Raw genomic sequence first — 19,625 nt, 5'->3', positions numbered from 1 at the left:
CCTACAGAGGCCTCTCTCTCTTTCCCCCGCCACCGCTGTTGCACACTTTGCAACAAAGCCCGGGGGCAGGGGAAATCCCGGGGGCGGGGCCAACCCGAGGCGGGACCGTGCAGACCCGCCCAAAACCGGGAAAGTCCCGCCCACAGGCGGGATATGGCAAGCCTAGCTAAAGAGATACCACCTCAGGCCCAATTTTTGTCTTGAGAGGAGAGAGTGATGCCCATTTCTTTCCTCAGGTTCAGTCTGCTAGGACTTTCAGGATTATCCTTCACAGTTAAATCTGGCTGCTGAGCATCAACAACCATAATATTGTTTCTCTCATTTACAATCAAGGGAGAACTTTGAAGTTCAAAAAGATTAGGCAAATAAAGAGGGAGATCCATATTTAAAAGCATCAGATCCTTTAGTAAATGCAGCCAATTACAATATCTTCCCTAGTATTTCACTGGACCAACCTTCTCGCTGGAGGATTTCTAGGTTTCCACAAGCTTTTGATCTACTAATTAACCTGCCCAACCTGACTATACAGAAACACAGGCAATCCGTCACCATCCATGTTTAATCAGCCTTGCATTTTAAAACAAGAAACTGAAAAACTCCAAAGCTTTCTTGTCGTGTCTCCAACAAGGACCTTAAAAGATCCCAAGTCCATCTCCATCACCCAAGCCCAAAATCCTTCCAAGGACTAAGAGTACAAGAGCTACACATGCTGAACAGCAAGGATAGGAATTCTTTTTCTTATTCTATAGTTTTGATACCAATTTCACCAAGGTCAGGATTTCATTTTCTCCTTTAGTTTCACTTTTGCATCTGGAGCCCTTGTCAATCTGCAGAGATTCAGTAACCTTGAAATTTGTCCTCAGAATATTAAAAATGCATTGCAATCTTTGTGAGTGCATTGCAAGTATCACTAAAAAAGGGGTGAGCAACTACGGCAGGTCCGCCACATGGACCACCAGAGAGTAAAGCAAAAAACTTGAAACAATCACAGGACCACTTCTGGTTCTCAAGAACAGCTATTTTTTAAAAAAAAAATATTATTATTTTAACTGTACGGAGAAATCTTGCAAGCTATTTAAAAAGGTATATTGTTGCACTTGGAGGCTTGTAGGAACAGCAACTAATCCTTTATTTTCAGCCAGAGAAAGGTAAGCCTTGAAGGCCACCAAAACAAATTTGGGAGGCTGCATGAAACCCCAGGGCACCCTTTGATCAACCCTACACTAAAGGAAGCCCACCAACCATATACTATTAACAGTGACCTTGCACATGCACACCTGGGAGAAAACACTCCCATTTAATAGGTTATCCTTCTTGAGCATGTAGGATTGAGCTATAAGGAGCAATTTTTGTTACTGTGTGCCTTCAAGATGTTTCCAACTTATGGCACCCCTAAGGTGAACCTATCATGGGGTTTTCCTAGCATGTTTCTTTGGAGCGTTTTGCCATTGCCATCCTCTGAGGCTGAGTGTGACTTGCCCAAGATCACTCTAGATTCCAACACTCAAACCCCTGGATGCTGGATCTTGTACTATAATTTGGTTCAGCTAGAACTGCACAAAATACAATTATGGTTATATTTAAACATATGAGAATGGCTATTTTACTCTATTTTTTAAAAGAAATCCCAACACTTGTTACAGAAAGCAACTCTCTGATCTGTTTCCTGCCATCTAAAATCTTAAACACCCACATATGTGTGTAACTGGCTGGGAAGACTGCTAACCCTCAATGGTATCCCAGGTACTACTGAACAGGTAACCAAGGCAGTCGGTCACTAATCAGCCACAGCAGGGCTGATCAGGCTGGTAAAAATTGTTCAGAGCATGGATCATATTGTCACATTAAAAAAAAAATGAACAGAGACAATGATAACTCTACAGCACCATCTGCAGGCCTCTCTCTGTTACCAAGTTTTGATTGCACAGTCTTGAGAAATGCTAACCTTTTAAGGTTAACTGGAGGAACTTGTCCTCCCTCACCTACCTACTAAGGCTGCATCCACACTGCAGAAATAATCCACGCCAACACCACTTTAAATGCCATGGCTTAGTGCTATGGAATTCTGGAAACTGTAGTTTGTTGTGGCACCAGAGCTCTCTGAATGAGAAGGCTCACAAAGCTACGAATTGCATAATTACATAGCACTGAGCCATTGCAGTTAAAGTTGTGTCAAACTCCATTATTTCTGCAGTGTGGGTGCAGCCTAAGATCCTGCAGTCATCCTCAGATGCCCTTCTCCTAGTGGCCCTTCCAAGCAAAATGCACCAAGGAACGGGGACTTTTTTAGTGGTAGCACCTCAGTCTACCCAAAAAGACTTGACTGTACAGCCTTTTCAGTATGGGATGAAGATATTTTGTTTTTCCCTAAGCCTTTTGAACTCTCAAAATTTAAAGTTAAAATGTTTTTTAAAAGTGTTCTCGCAGGGTCAATAGCCACTGCATAGCCGTACTAGATTTTGTCAGGCGCATATTAAGCACTTTCCATGCTTCGGGGCTAAGAGTTGTTCCTCTGGAAGCCATAGCTATACTTTTATTGTCATAAATATAAGACAAAACCTCACTCACTATTTATAAATGCATCAGTTACCTTTAAGAGATGCTGTGCTGTGTAGAATCCAGCAGGTCCACTGCCTACGATACATATCCGGGGTATGAATTCAGCAGATGCAAGCAGCCTCTTGATGCCTGGAAACAGAATTGGAACAAAATAGTCACAGGATACAAAAGGAGATGCACCTCACTATCCATCAGGTATCCAAAGCAGCTGGTAGTCCTCAGGCTCAACCCAGCTATAGATATCTGCAACTGGCAAGCCAAACAATCATGTAATACATTACATCTCTAGCGAGTGGCAAGGAATGCTGGATGCTGCAGTCTAACAAAATCCAAGGGGCTGCAAGATTTCCACCCCCACCTTAATAGGACCAAATCCTATTTTAATCCTGATGACAGCACTGTTGAGTCGACTGAATTTATCTACTGTTGATTTACCCTTCAGCAATGGATTGAATGGATCTACTCTAGCTGGGATTAAGTAGTTAAGGTGGTTTTCTTTGCTTTCCTCTGAGACTGAGAGAATGTGACTTTCCAAAGGTCACCCAGTGGGTTTTTATGGCTGAGCATGAATTCAAACCCTGACCTCTAAAGTCATAGTTCAATATTCAAACCACTAGATTGTGCTAGTGCTCTATTTTCAATAGATATGGCTCTCTTCAGTCCATCTCACATATAAGAAGGCATTGCAAATGCCAATTTCCTCAAGTACCACAAGGTATCAGGAGGACAGCATTTAAAATCTACGATCAGACAGCTCAATCATATATGTCTTGGTTTAAGCAGCATCCGATGCAACAGTTATTACTATCATCAGACTGAAGCCTGATCTTATGCTTGGCAATAACTATCTGATATTTATTTATTATTTATATTTACTGATTTTCTCCTGCTTCAATCAGTGTATGAGTTTGGCTCCTAAAACAGCTTTTCTTTCCCAGGTACCCTGCCAGGTGACGCAATCAGCTGAATTTTCCCCATTTCTAGACCCCTCCTCACAATTTTATTAACTAACACAATAAGTAGCACTGTGGCCTTGCAAAGAGATGTGGCAAACCTACTTCCTGCTCCAACAAGAACAGAATAATATTCAGATGTTATCTCCATTTTACAAATTAGGTTTGGGAACAAAAGCTGCTATCTAATATTTGGGTTCAGAGATGCCATCTGGATCAGGCTCATGTTGGTCATGGTGTTGCATGGCTTTCCACTATGCCGTATATTCACCCAGTACACGCGTCCTTGAGAATTTGCTTATCACCGCCAGAAAACACATCCATAATCTCATTCCTTTTTGCTACACTCTGACCCCTACCAGTAAGGCTGATCTGAAATTTTTCTTTCATGACAGCAGCAAAATGCAGGGGCCAAAGATCACTGATAATCTCCAATAACATGCTTGAGTTAATCAGAGATGTGAAGGTCTTGAGACGACTGCCTCTTTTCCCAATCCAACAAGACCTTGGCAGTCATTGAGAAGTTTTATACCACAATGTACAAAGATAGTATTATTCCCTAGGACATCACTGAGTGCTGGAGCCAGGACTGGGGGATATGTGGCTCTCCAGATGTTGCTGAACTGTGACTCCCAGCTTCCCTCATCACAGCCATGTGGCTAGGACTGATGGAAGGTGGAGTCAAACAACATCTGAAGGGCCACACCTGCCCCACAACCTCTTGCTAAAACATTCCTGATATTTTCACCAGTTTTAGTTGTGCCATGTTACTGTACTTGTATCAGAACTGCTCAACCTCTGGATGTTCCATCTAACCTGGGACCCTATGTCTATCAGTCATCCACTAGAGATACTTCACAGACAAGAAGAAATTGAGGAATTTGTCTCCAAATAAACACTCCTTGAGATTAAATAATTAGGGATGCCACTGGGGGAAGGAATTTTAGGGTTATGATCCTCTGTTACCTAGAAGTAAGCTGCCCTTAATTCAGGGGAACTTACCTCTGAGTCTATGTGATTGGAGGGGTTTTTGCTCCCATCAGTTCATTATAGATTGTCCCATGAAGGACTGCCAGAAGCCTCAATTGCATTCAGCTTTGTTAATCCAATTTATTTGTCTTCTTTACCTCTAAAAAAAAAATCTGGCACCTTTCCTCACACTATCCTTGTATTCTTTTAGTATTTTCCAGAGGGCAACTCAAAAAGGAACACAGTACTATACTTGTGTTCTTCATTCACTGTCACTTAGAAGGAGCCAGCCATCCACCCACTTGATACTCACAGGCTTCCACATTCCCAAACCTAAATGATTTGGGTCCATTTTGACACCATTTACCATTCATTGGGGGAAAGGGTGGATTGGGCTGCTCCTGAAGAGTGTGGGAACATCAGCTAGCAGCCAGATTTCTAGCTAGTGGGCACGCTTGGTTGACCACATTGCCCACCCTATGTCAGTTGCATTGGCTTCAGATATATTTCCTGCAACAACCCAAGAAAACAGTTCTTCTTCCTAAAGTCCTAGCTGATCTGGAATCAGGACATCTGAAAGATTGCCTCCCCACCATGAGATTGCCGGTAGCTTAAGGTCTGCTTTGTAAGTCCTTCCATACTACCCACCAGGAGATGTCAGGCTGGAGGAAACATGGGGCAGAGCATGTGGTAGCATCCTGTGAAACTCCTTCCTTAGGCAACTCAGAGTGGCTCCATCTTGGTTTAGTTTTAAGTAGGCCTTTAATATTTTTCTGCTCTTCTAAGTCACTGAATGGGTTTAAATGCAATTAGCCCCACTCTGTATTTTGATAGCTCTCTCTCTTCGTACATTTCTTTGTAGGGTATTGTTTGAAACTATGTAAATTGTATATTGTTTTATGGGCCATTTTCAGACCGAAAAATTTCACACTCTGTGATAACTTCAGAAACACATAAAAATCACCAGGTGTTCAGCAGCATCAGGAATAGGCAAATGGCAGCCTGCGTTTGGTTCCCCGGGTCCTTACTACAGGATCCCGTCATGGGTTTGTGGGGAAATGTGGTGCACAACAACCTAGCTTCCTGACATAATTCATTCCCAGTAGTCCACCAGAAGCATGGTTTTGCTAGGAAACCTGGCACACTCCTGCCATGTTTCTCAGCAGAATGATGTGGACTTTGGTGACATGGCAGAAATGGTGGTGGCAATTTGTTAGTGATGGCAAGAAGATATGGCTCCAGGAAAAGAGCAATGCTGCCTACCCAGAGGAGGGGTGGTTAAAATCATTAGGGGATAGGTACCAATTGTCCTTCCATGGCTATCATGTCACCTCTTAACCTCTCTTCCCCAGGCTAAACATACCTACAGTAGCTTCCTAAGTTACTCCTCACAGGGCATGATTTCCAGACCTTTTCCTATTTTGGTTGCCCTCTCCTGGACATGCTCCAGCTTGTCAACATCCTTTTTTAATTTTATGGTGCCCAGAACTGGACAGAGTATTCCAGGAGGGGTCTGGCCAAAGCAGAATAGAGTGGTACTTCCCTTGATCTCAACACTGATTATTGATGCAGCCTAGAAAAGCATTGGCTTTTTTAGCTGCCGCATCACACTGTGACCCATGTTCCATTTGTGGTCTACTAAGGCTCCTAGATCCATTTTAAATGTACTGCTGTCAAGCCAGGAGTTACTCATCCTATACCTGTGCATTTCATTTTTATTGCCTAAGTGTAGTACCTTAGACTCTCGGTGGCTGTTCCCAAGCTTTGGAACTCCCTCCATAGGGAGGCCAGGATGGCGCCATCCCTGCTATCCGTCTGGCGGCAGGTAAAGATGTTCTTGTGTGGCCAGGCGTCTGCAAATGGATAAGGTTGCGGGAATGTTGTACTATTTAAAATTTCAAGGTTTGTATTGTAATATTTGATTTTAGCTCATAACTGTTTTAACTTTTAAAATAGTTTGTTTTTTAAATTGTATATTTATACATTTTAATGTTGGACTGTTTTTAAATTGTATTTGTTTTAAATCTTCTGTTTATCACCTCCCTATACTGGGAGAAAGGCGGGATGTAAGAGAATATTATTATTGTTATTATTATTATTCTCTCTGTTGACATTCATTTTATTAGTTTTGGCCCAGCTTTCTAATCGATTAAGCCAGGGGTAGGCAACCTGCGCTGACCGGATGTGGCCCGGCAAGGCCTTGGGACCGGCCCCAGCCCAGTCCTGCCACCGATTGCTGCCGGGGCCTTTGGGGGGGCAATTGTCTATAGAAGCCTCAGAAACATGCATTTATATGAACATTTTTTTAAAAAAAAATCAGCAAATTTTTTCGTGTATCCTCCATTTTTTAAAAAAAAAGTGTGTTCCATTTGAAAATTTTGTCCTACATTTGTCCTGGTTTATTTATATATTTATTTTTTCAAAAAAATATTTAATTATTTATTTTTTGGCTTCGGCCCCCCCAGTTGTCTGAGGGACAGCAACCCGGCCCCCAGCTCAAAAAGATTGCCTACCCCTGGATTAAGCAAACATTCCACTAGGCATTTGTAGATCCTCCAGCGCAATTCTGTGGTCAATGTCTGGCAGATATTGACCATAGAGTTGCACTGGAGAATCTAGAGATTCCTAGAGAGGTGTTCTCTCAGGTAAAAGCATAGTGCTTTTGTTATTTGTGGTTTTTCCACATTCATGGGGGCCCTGTGCCCCTAACCCCAGCGAATGTGGAGGGATGAGTGTAGTTACATTGTCTCTAGCCCATATTTTACTAGATTTTTTGCAAGAATATCATGGGGGGACTTGTCAAAAGCCTTGCTGAAATCAAGATATACTACATCCACAGCATTCCCCTCACCTACCAAGAGATAAGATTAGTCTGACATGATTGGTTTTTAAGAAACTCTTGTTGGTTTTTAGTGATCACATCATTCCTTTCTAAGTGCTTCATGATCTGCTCCATAATCTTTCCTGGTATGTCAGGCTGACCTACCCTGAATTGTTTGGGTCCTCTTTTTTCTCTTTTTTCCTTTTCATTTTTTTCTCCTCCAGTCTGCCTGGATTTCTGTTCTCCAAGAATTCTCAATGATTATTGCCAGCAGTTCTGAGAATACTTCTTCCACTTCTTTAAATACCCTTGGTTCATGATGTCTGAGGACTCAAATTCATTTAGAGTTTGATCTATTGAGATAATGTATGTGAAAACCCAGAGAGCCAATGTGGTGTAGTGGTTTGAGTGTTGGAGTATGACTCTCATAAACAGGGTCTGAATCCCACTCAGCCATGGAAATCCACCAGGTGACCTTAGGCAAGTCATACTTTCTGAGCCTCAGAAAGAGGCAATGGTAAACCCCCTCTAAATAAATCTTGCCAAGAAAATCCTGTGATATGCTCACCTTAGGGTCACCACAAACTGGAAATGACTTGAAGGCACACAACTACAACAATACAAGAACTCAAAAAGATCCTATATAAATGCTAAGTGGTGACAGAAGGAGCTGCAGTCAACGTAAGCATCCTGAAACTTTTAGGTTACAGTATAGAAACATGTGACTGGTAACATAATTCCTGGATGATTCACAAAGATCAATACACTGCGCCCTTTTTTTATGCGGGGGATCCATTTTGGACTCCCCCCCCCAGCGTATTGTACTTCATTTCCCCATCTACCTCATGGCACTGCATGGCCAGCTCATGGAGCATGAACATGGAATATAATTCCTTACCATTTTAAGTAATTCCTCCTCATACATCACCTACTGTCCTGGTGCATTGTAATGGTTATCTGACAAGTGACTTGACCAATATACAGTAGGCCCTCGGTGGTAGTGGTGATGATGATGATTTTATTTACCTATATCCTGCCTCTCTTCCAATATAAGAACTCAAGGCAATGAACAGCAAATTTAGAACAATACAACTGAAAAACAGTACAAAAACATTAAAATTTATAGAGGAGAAGGGAATGTTAGGACAAAAAACGGGTTGTGAAGTGGCCAATAAAGTGAGATATCTGGGTATATGGATTGCAGAGAATAATATGAATCTGTAAGATAATAATTACAAAAAAACCTGGGAAGACATTAAAAAGGATATGCAAAGATGGACACATTTAAATCTATCTATATTAAGCAAAGTATACGCCATAAAAAATGAATATCATTCCAAAACATTTGTTTCTGTTTACAAATTTACCTATTCCTATTCAAGACAAAGTGCTGGACCAATGGAATAGTGAATTTAAAAAATTTATTTGGAAAGGAGGAAAGGCCAGGATAAGGTGGAATAATTTGAAAGAAAAAAGAGAGAATGGTGGGTGTGGAATGCCAGATATTAAACTGTATAGATGGGCTTGTAATATGATGTGGATACAAGATTGGATTAGCTTAAAGGAAAAGGATATGTTGAATTTGGAGGGGCCAGACCTGCGTTTTGGTTGGCACGCATATTTATGGTATAACAAATTCGAAGTAAATAAAGATTTTTATAATAATCCTATTAGGAGAGCTTTGATAGGACCATGGAATTGGGTTAAAAATATTTTTTATTATAAAATCCCGGGCTGGGTATCCACACAAGAGGCATTTGCAAATAAATGGGAAAACAAGGATAGATGGTTAAGATACAATGATATATTAAAGATGAATGGAAAACAAGAAGTGGTAATAAAATCGAGAAAAGAATTGGTAAATGAAAATAAGGAATTAAACTGGTATAGTTATTATCAGATACATAATAGATTTAAGGAAGATGTAAAAACGAGAGGAATAGAATTAGGCAAAACGAAATTGGATGAGATAGTATTAAAGGAGGAGGAAAAGAAAATATCCAAACTGTATAAATTGTTCAGAGAAAGGGAATTGGAGAAAGAACTAATCAAACAATATATGGTGGATTGGGCAAAAGATATAGGTCATGAAATACCATTAGAAGCATGGGAAAAAGCATGGTCTAGAACAAATGCTTTCACTAAAAGTCAAGATCTTAAAGAAAATTTTCTTAAAATATGTAACAGATGGTATTATACCCCAGCTAGATTAAAAAAGATTTGGAAACTAGAGTCGGATATTTGTTGGAATTGTCAGAAAGAAAGGGGTACAACAATTCATATGTGGTGGAAATGTGAAAGAGTAAAAGAATTTTGGGATGAAATACATCAAATTATACAGCGAATATTTGGAATAAGCTATAAAAAAAAGCCGGAAATATATTTACTAAATATGACATATTTTTTGAAAAAGGAAGATGAGAGCAGACTGTGGAGAATTATGTTATATATGATTACGATTGCAAGGTTAATAATAGCAAAAAACTGGAAATCAAAGGAGAAATTACAGATAGAGGATTGGTTATGGAAGCTAAATGATATAAGAAAATTAGATGTGCTCTCATGTATAGTAGATGACAAAAAGAAAAATAGGATTGAGAAAGATTGGGCTCAAATAACAACGTTCCTGGAAAAAAGATGGTGTTTAGATAAGGGCTGGTTTGCTGAGAATGATTAATTTATGGGATGGAAGATTTGCAAACCGGAAACAGAAATATATAGTTGTAAGATTGAGGTTATGAGTTCTGTTGGAATAGTTATTTGGAGAATACATATGGTAGTACCACAAAGAAGAAGAAGAAAAGAAAGAGAATACAGTGGTGCCTTGGGTTACGAAATTAATTCGTTCCGCCATTCCTTTCGTAACCCGAAAATTTCGTAACCCGAAACACTTTTCCGTTAGCACTGGAAAGCCTATAGCTGCACTTTGCAGCATTTGAATTTCGCGCCGAAATGAATTTCGTAACCCGAAAAATATTTCGTAACCCGAAACAGTTTTTGCCAATCCAACTTTTTCGTATCCCGGAAATTTCGTAACCCGATCATTTCGTATCCCGAGGCACCACTGTATGATTAAGTTTTATTTTTCCTTGTTGTACAGATATTTTGAAACAAGATACGAAGAAAATATAAAAATAATCCAATAAAACCTTTAGAGCTAAGGAAGTAAAGAAATATGGAGAAAAATGAAGAAGAATTAAAAATAGATGTATATGTTAAATATGGATATGTATTTGTATGGAATAATGGAATGTATATATGATTTATGTAAAACTAATAAAGAACATTTGAACAAAAACATTAAAATTTATAAATATAAAATTTAAAAAACAATTAAATAGTTTTAAAAGTTAAAACAGTTATAAATTAAAATGTAACATGTTAAAAACTCAATACAAACCTTAAAATTTAAATAGCACAGCATTTAATTCCCAGCCCTTGTCAGTTTCTTTATCTGCCTCCAAAAGGAGAGCAGGGATGGGGACATCCTAGAGATTGGCCTCTCTAGAGAGGGAATTGCAGAGCCTGGGAGCAGCCAACAAGAAGGCCCTCTCTCTTGTTCCCACCAAACGCACCTGAGAGGATGGTGGGACAGAGAAAAAGGCCTCTCCAAATGACCTCAACACTAGCGGTCTCAAAAAAGAAGACGCAGTCCTTCAAATAACCTAGACCCAAGCTGTATTCTTTATCCACAGATTCAACCATCTACAGCTTGAAAATAATTTTTAAAATAATAATTTAAAAATCCAATATTTTTTTTTAAAAAGCAAACCTTGATTTTGTCATTTTATATAAGGAACACCATTTTATTATGTCATTGTATTTAACAGAACTTAAGCATCCATTGATTTTGTTATTCACAGGGGACGTGGAGCCAAACCCCAGTGGATACCAAGGGTACACTGTGTTAGACACCAAAATTTGCAGCCAAGAGCCAGTATGGTGTAGTGGTTTGAGTGCTGGGCTAGGACACTGTGAGACCACTCAGCCATGTAAACCCACTGGTTGACCTTGGGCAAATCACACTCTCTCAGCCTCAGAAGAAGGCAAATCCCCTCTGAACAAATTCTGCCAAGAAAACTCCATGATAGGTGTACCTTACGGTCACCATAAATCTAAATCACTTGAAGGCACACAACAACAAAGTTTGCAGACAATTAAGCACAATTTGCCCTAGGCCAATGCAATACAATGACTATTCAAAATGAAAGTGCTGGGGTGGGGGTGGTCTTCAATTGTTTTTATATATAATTGTTCGCCGCTTTGATCAAAATTTTGGAAAAGCGGGTTACAAATAAACTATATTATTATTATTATTATTATTATTATTATTATAGCGCTATGATTCCACTTCAACTACTTAATCCTGGGGAATCCTGGGGTTTGTAGTTTGGTCAGAAGCTCCTCCCTGAATTGCCAGTCCCAGGATTCCATAGGACAGAACCATGGCAAATGAAGTGGAATCATAGTGCTGTAAGTCTGTAATGCAAATAGGCCTCGACACAAAGGGCGGTTTTCTCTGTGCAAGAGCAACCACACTCTATGGATGTGCTTTCAGCATGACACCTTCCCATACTTCTGCTTCAGTCTTTTCTTTGCTGAAATAAAAATATAAGAAAAAATGTGGAGAAATAAAGTGGCATGTTTTCACTGAATAAACCCTATTGCACAACTGAACAACCCCAAATGCTTCAATCCCATTTTCCTTTTCAAGTCTCCCCATGATCTAGTTACTCAGTCTTCAGCTTTGTAATTGTTGTTGTTGTTGGGTGCCTTCAACTAAGGCAAACCTATCATGGCACGATTTGTTCAGAGGAGGTTTGCTGTTGCCTTCCCCTGAGGCTGAGAGAGTGTGACTCACCCAAGGTCACCCACTGGATTTCATTGCTAAGCTGGGACTCCAAGAGTTGCAGTCCAACACTCAAACCACTACACCAAAGTGGACCCTTCAGTTCTCCACCCCATCCCTGGCCCATCATGCAGTATCCCTACAATCAGAGAATTGGAAGAGCCCTCCAGTCCAACCCCATCCTGCCATGCAGGAATACACAGTCAAAGCACTACCTGTGACAGATGGCCTTCCAGCCTCTGCTTGAAAACCTCCAAAGCAGGAGGCTCCACTAACCTTAATTCAGGGCAACTTCATAACCAGTCCAGACAGACATGTTTTTCACCCCACCTAGGGTCCATCTACACTGTAGAAATAATTCAGTTTAACCCCACTTTAACTGCCATGGCCCCATCCTACAGATCCCTGGGATTTGTAGTTTTGCAAAGTCTTTAGCCTTCTCTGGGAATTAATGCAGTTTTTGACCCCACTTTAACTGCCATGGCTCCCTCCTACAGAACCCTGGGATGTGTAGTTTTGCCAGACACCAGCACTCTCTGGCAGAGAAGGCTCAAGAACTTATAAAACTACAACCCCAGGATTCCATGAGCCACATCACTTAAAGCGGTGTCACACCGCGTTATTCCTGCAGTGTAGACGTCCCCCAGCGGCCCCTTCTCACACTATCCTGATGCCTCTACTGCCCCAGCTGGAGAGTGGAGGGGAGGCGGCTGCTTACCCGCTACGGATCCCTTAGGGAGCAAAAAGCGAAGCGACGGCACCCGCTTCCAGGCAACAATCCCCCCGGGACCACTCATCCTGAGCACAGCGTGAGACCGGCTGCCCGGCCACTTTAACTCGGCTCTCTTCAGAACGCGTCGCAGCCAATCATCTCGCGCGAGGGCCGTCTAATTAGCATAGATCCGCCCCTAAGCCTAGGACTTTTTTGCATAGGCCTACTCCAATCCGGAAGTGAAGCAGAGATCATCGAGGAGAAAGGATGTGTGCCAAGGGTTCTCCTCAAGCAGGAGTGCTCTATGGTCAGTCCTCCAGGGAAGACAAAGATTGTTGCCTCTTCTTCTTCTGTTAGACAGAGGCAGGAACAGGAATGATGTTTTAAAAGTAGATGCCACTCAATAGACTCCCTGAGGGCTTCCATAGCAGCTGAGCAGTGGACCTGCTCAGGGTTTTAGTCCAAACCTCGTAGTGCTGGAGCTTTTTGGGAAATTGGGTTCAGCACCTTGGCTAGCTCCTCTGCAGTTCAGACTAAAACCCAGAGCAGATTCACCTCCCATTACACACTTTTTAAAAATGTCATTAATATTAACATCCGTTCACATTAACATTAATTAATATATCAGCCAGTGTGGCGTAGTGGTTTGAGTGCTGGACTACGACTCTGGAGTGTTTTAGGCAAGTCCCACTCTCTCAGCCTCAAGGGAAGGCAATGGCAACCGTCCTCTGAACAAACCTTGCCAAGAAAACCCCATGGATAAAGTTTGCCTTAAGTTGGAAAGGACTTGAAGTCACACAACAATAACTTTCTTCATTTGTGTTTTAACTTTATTCTCAATTTTTTTCTTTCTCTGCTTCTTGTTTTAGTGTTTTGGAATCCACTTTGAGGCCCACGCTTGAGAGAAAGGCAGGATAATAACAAAATAAATAAATACTGGAAGAGCAGTTAGATGAAATCGGTTCTTACAACTTAGTGCTGCTTCAGCATTGCTCTTCTCCAGTAAGACAGCCAAGGCTGAATAGGGAATCTTCATACTAGATTTAGAGGTGGCTGAAAAGTACACTCCTCCCTCCACATTTGCAGCTTTGACTTTTGCGGATTTGATTATTCACCAATTTTATTAATATGTTCCTCTCTAGGAATATCTGGGTCCTCCAGCACAATGCTATGGTAAACTTTAACCAAAAGTCACACTGAAGACCGAGAGGTTCCTAGAGAGAACACTCCACTAGGCATTTGTAGCTTCTCCAACGCAATTCTATGGCCAATGTCTGGCAGAGTTGTCCTGGAGGACCTAGAGATTCCTAGAGAAGTGTTGTCTCAGGTAAAAACATAGTGCTTTTGTTATTTGTGGTTTTCCCACATTCACGGGGGTCCTGTGCCCCTAACCCCAGCGAATGTGGAGGGATGAGTGTAATGGAGGAAAGTATTCCTACCTAGCTGTTCTGTTATTGTTATGAATGAACAAACAAATGACTTTCTTGTTTTATCAATGAATGTATTTCCACTCTATCTCAGCCCCAGCCCCACTTCATGCTCTAATGCTCCACTAAAATATTACCATGAGAAGCTGACTTCAGTATGGAGTTTATCACACTGGGGCTGATTTTGGCATTAAAGAGAGATTAAAATACACTTAAAGCATCCCGCAAATGAAGTGGAAATGGCAAGTAATTGAGCTAATGATTATCACACGCAGTTGTGCAAATAAAGTTATATCAGAAATACATTGTTGCTGAAATCCCCAAAGTAAAAAAATGTGCATTAATGATTCTTTGTGACCACTTTAATAGCGGATTTTATGCAACATCGTGTGAAATCGTTTCACATAATTACACAATTTTTCCAGGATATTCACGAGATAAACTCCCAATCGCCTTCGTGTGATAAACTCCTATGCTATCTTATGGTACTCTGTTGGGTGTTGAGCAGCCAATAAGTCCTCCTCCACTGTGGATCTGAGGGGCCAAAGGAGCACAAAAGGGTGACATATAAGAGCATCAACAGGTTGAATTTAGGGTTTTGTACTTCAACCACAGAACTTTGACCACAGTTCAGAAATGGATAGGCAACCTGTGCACTTTGTTCAGCAACAATTGCAATAGTTCTTTTCTTTTTAAACTAAGTGTTTGTTGCACTTGGAGTCAGTATAACAGGAAATCCATGAAATACTGATACCTTTATGGGGACAACCAAAATGCCTAATATACATCAGTGGTCCCCAAACTTTGGTCCTCCAGATGTTTTGGACTTCAGCTCCCAGAATTCCTGACTGTTGATCAAGCTGGGTCAGGCTGCTGGGAGTTGACATCCAAAACACATGGAGAACCAAAGTTTGGGAATCACTGATAGACAGGTTGAAAGTTTTTGAAGTTTCACTGGCTTCTTCATCAGGCAGTTAAAAATCATACAGGAGAAAGGGGAAAGATTACAGTGCTGGACAATGTTACAAGAAGAAGCCTGTGAAGCATCAAAAGTAACAAACAAAATCCACAAAATGAATATCTTTTTTGAATTAGCTAAAATACATTCCCAGCAATCATAGAGTTGGAAGAGCCCGCAAAGGCCACCTAGTCCATGCAGGAATACACAATCAAAGCACCCCTGACAGATGGCCATCCAAAACCACCAAAGAAGGAGACTCTTAACAGTTCTACTGTCAAACAACTTTTACTGTTAGGAAGTTCCTCCTAATGTTTAGGTGGAATCTCTTTTCCTGTAGTTTGAATCCATTGTTCCAGGTCTTATTCTCTGGAGCAACAGAAAAAAAGCTTGCACCATCCTCAATGTGACACCCTTCAAATATTTAAACATGGCTATCATACCACCTCTTAACCACCTATTCTCTAGTCTAAACATACCCAGCTCCCTAAGTTGCTCCTCATAGAGCATGGTTTCCAGACCTTTCACTATTTTAGTAGTCCTCCTTTGAACACCCACCAACTTCTCAACATCTTTTTTGAATTGTAATGTTCACAACTGGACACAGTATTCAAGGTGAAGCCTGACCAAAGAAGAATAGAGAGGCATTATTACTTACTATATTCCTACTAATGCAGCCTAGACTCACATTGGACTTCTTAGCTGCCACATCACACTATTGATTCATGTGTAACTCTAGTGCTTCCCCAAACTGCAGATCCCAAGATTACATAACATGCAGCCATTACTGTTAAAGTAATATCAGATTACTATAATCTAGTAATTTGAAACAGATTTTGCTTTAAAAGATGAGAGGACAACACTAACTGCCAATTACTTGCTGATTTCCTAAACTTCTATATCAGAAGTAAATCTCACTGATTGCAGAGGGAGTCACTTAAACTTAAGTGGCTACCTTAACAGTCAAGTTTTCACTCTATGTCAAATAAATCATGTTCTTTCCAGAGGCGTCCATCTGGACCTTATGCATATGTACTTAGAAGGGAATTCCACAGTTTTCCTTGTTGGTAAGTATTTCCAATTTTGCTGTATGACTGCAAAACATGAACTGCAAAGAAAACTGAGAGGAAGATATTCAAGTTATTTTAAATCTGGTGCTGGACGAAAGCACTACAGACACCACAGACTGCCAAAAAGACAAATACAGGGCCCAAAAAGCAAGCTTTAACTCTCACTAGAATAAAGAAATCATACTTTGGGCATATCATGAGACAACCCAACTAATTTGAAAAGATTATAATGCCTGGTAAAGTGGAAAGCAATAGGAAAAGAGGAAGACCGCTTTACAGAGAGATTGGCTAGTTCAAAGAAGCCATAGCTTTAAATTTGCAAGGCCTGAGCAAGACTGTTGCCCATTCCCACTATGGTTAAAACGGATTGTGTCAAATCACAATCTGGTTTAAACCACCATGGTCCCCACATGGGAATCAATTTGGAACTGGTTTGGAAAGAGGGGCCATGGTTTTCCCCCATGTAACCCTCGTCAAAAAGACACTGGGTTTTTCTACTCCTTTTTGGGCGGAATCGATTTATTTGAGAATAAATCGATTTACCCCAGTTGGAACCCAGGGCGGATTCGAATCCGCCCTGGCAGCCTGTCTCTACCCTGGCCATGGTTCCCTCCATCCTCATGGCCATACCTCCTCCCCCCCCCCCTCCCTCCCTCCCCCCTTCCCTCCCTTCCTTCCTTCTCTCTTCCGTTCTCCTTCCCTCCACCGACCTGCCTGCCTCCCTGCTGGTGGCTTTGTGGGGGTCAGCAGTGGCGGCGGTGGCTGTCAGGGCTCGGTGCTGTCCCTCTCCTCCGGTCCTCCTCCTCCTCTGTCTGATCCCGGCCAGTTCCTTCTCCACTGCCGGGCCTCCTTTCCCTTCTCTGCCCCAGTAGGCCTACCAGGGTGGAGAGAGGAAGGACCGCAGCTGTCAGGGCTTGGAGGACGGAGGCAGGCATGCTGTGGCAGGTGCTGGAGAAGGCATCCTCCATCCTCCCGGCCTGCCTCTCTCCTTCTGCCGGAGGAGGAGGACCGGAGGAGAGGGCCAGCACCGAGCCCTGACAGCCACTGCCACCGCCAGCACCGGGCCCTGTAAAGCCACCAGCAGGCAGGCAGGCAGGCAGGCAGGCAGGCAGGCAGGCAGGCAGAGGGAAGGAGGGAAGCAGAAAGAAGGAGAGAAGGAAGGAAGTATGGCAGGGAGGACGGAGAGAGCCATGGCCGGAGAGGCCAGGCTGTCAGGGAGGCATGCCGATTCTCGAACCGAATCCTGAAACCGGCACAAACATAGTGGGAACTATTGTGTTTGCTGAACCAGTTTCAGGAATCGGTTCAGGAATCAGGTCTAAGCAGGAATGGGCCCAGCCATAAATCAAAGTTGGCTTGATGGCACTTAACAACAATAAAGAATGCAGCTTCAATGAATGTGAACATACAAGTTGGCACAACTTTCTATAGTCATGGCTTATTCACTAGCAGCTCCCTTTCTTTTTCTTTTTCTTTTTGGTCATCACTGCTGAAAGATTAGGATGTTCTTATGTCTCCAGAGTTTTTTCTGTTTTTCTGTATGAGGCCTTCACAAGACTATTTTTTATTAAAGACCTTCAAGCCAAAAATATCTTCTTCCTAAAAGGTCGGCTAGATAAGCCACTCACAAAAAGATAAAGCAGGGCTAGATAACAGATCTGTCTAAAACACCAAATATGTGTCCTTTCATCTTTTCTGGTCATCTTTGATCTGCAGTATTGTCAATATTCAGGATGTCACTATGAATGATGGAAAATGTACCCATCAGAAAGGATCCCGACACAAACAGTTATCTCTTTAATTTTACAGCTCAGAAAACTGTGAGATGTTTTATTTAAAGACAACTGGCTTTATGTTGCAATTCACAAACCAGTTGTACCACAGAACTTTGATTGCAATCAATGATTAATAGCTTTTTGATTTACTTGTTTTAATTTCTCCTACAATTATGCACTACTGAATATTCATCAGTATGACACCTGCCAACTCTCAACAGCTTATTGTAATGAGAGTTCCTATCAAGTTTAACAGGAGGAAAGCATAAGGGGAAATGATATCTTAACGTGTTTCTCGGTTATTAAATATGAGAAGGAGGAGAAGCAAAGTAATAGCCTCTTTCCCCAACTCCTTCCTGGCTGCTATTGAGCAGCAGCATTCTATCAGGATGCAGCAGAGGAGGAGATTGGAAACAGGAACATTTTGTCAGCTTTTTTGTTCCTTTTGCTCCTCCTTTCTCTGAGCCGTTCCTTTTCATCCTGTCATTATATAAACCACTATGTTAAATATTGATCTCTCAATGGTCTGATTTTCCTCTTCCCTCCTCATTGCTCTTTCCTCTTATGTTATATATTTAGGGAAGCAACCCTGCAGGCAGAAACTTTTGTTTTAGTTGATCTTACGTAAATCATTCCGGGATCCTTATAGGCAGAATGGCAAGTTTAAAATATTTTTAAAAGATATTTCCCCCCTTTCTTTACAGCTAAGGCCCAATTATTATTTCACACATCATTCTTTTTATGACGATTCATTATAAATCCACATTAAGTTTGAATGGTCATATATTATACACTGATAACCAAAATATGAAAGTTGTGGCTGTTTTCCCCGCCCCATTATATACTATCCAGAAATACTGTACACACACACATGCAAGGAAGCTGGGCTTAATTGTGGCCTGCTGTAGCCATTTCTTTAACAGTCCATACAATGCCTCCATTTTAGCAGGTACATCATTTGGATTACAAAATCAGTGTGTCCCTTAATATGTCTGTGAAGCCTGCACTCTTGTTTATGTTGTGCTTTTCCTTCTACTGATCTGCAGGTTACTCAACTTGGTTGGAGTTCAAACTTTCCCACATAGCTACAGAGACAGCAATATTTAAAGTTACATAGTAGTCCATACAGTGATGAGATGGAAAAGAAATAGTTCAGGGAGAGGGTGACCCAAAGGACATAACAAAGAGTTACACATGCCATGAAGGCATTGCTTCATGGCATATCTACTACCCAGCTCAGCTTTCACCACAGATAGGCAACTTGCAGCCCTTCAGATGGTGTTGAACGGCAATTCCCATCATTTGTCATTATTAGCTGGATGGGCCTGAACATGGAACTTGCAGTCCAGCAACTTCTGGAGGGCAATAACACATCTACCAAACTTACATTTATTGCATATTACTATTAGTCCCTTTAGGCAGCTTCATAGGTTGGCCATTAAGCACATGGTCAATCAGTCAGACAGCAATTTTACATTATGCTGATCATTTTAGTGTCCATTTTGGTCACATATACAGATCTTGGGTTAATA

The 19,625-nt window shown here is 41.4% G+C and overlaps 1 protein-coding gene across 3 annotated transcripts in view; it reads right to left on the bottom strand.

Moving 5' to 3' along the window:
* The window catches only part of FDXR (ferredoxin reductase), a 41,089-nt gene extending 28,066 nt beyond the window's left edge, over window positions 1–13,023 (bottom strand). For all 3 annotated transcript variants that reach the window (XR_006102336.1, XM_042453448.1, XM_042453449.1), the window contains exons 1-2: window positions 12,870–13,023; window positions 2,591–2,688 (exon numbers count right to left, since the gene is read on the bottom strand). Coding sequence is in view for 2 of the 3 variants with exons in the window: in XM_042453448.1 (XP_042309382.1) it covers window positions 2,591–2,688; window positions 12,870–12,948 (177 nt within the window). In the remaining variant the exon portion in view is untranslated. The remainder of the gene's footprint in view (window positions 1–2,590; window positions 2,689–12,869) is intronic.
* Between the last annotated feature and the right edge of the window lie 6,602 nt (window positions 13,024–19,625).

This window comes from Sceloporus undulatus, chromosome 2 (genome assembly GCF_019175285.1).
Source record: "Sceloporus undulatus isolate JIND9_A2432 ecotype Alabama chromosome 2, SceUnd_v1.1, whole genome shotgun sequence".
Lineage (NCBI taxonomy): Eukaryota > Metazoa > Chordata > Lepidosauria > Squamata > Phrynosomatidae > Sceloporus > Sceloporus undulatus.
The sequence above is the reverse complement of the archived record's forward strand: the minus strand, read 5'-3'. Positions and strand labels throughout refer to the sequence as shown.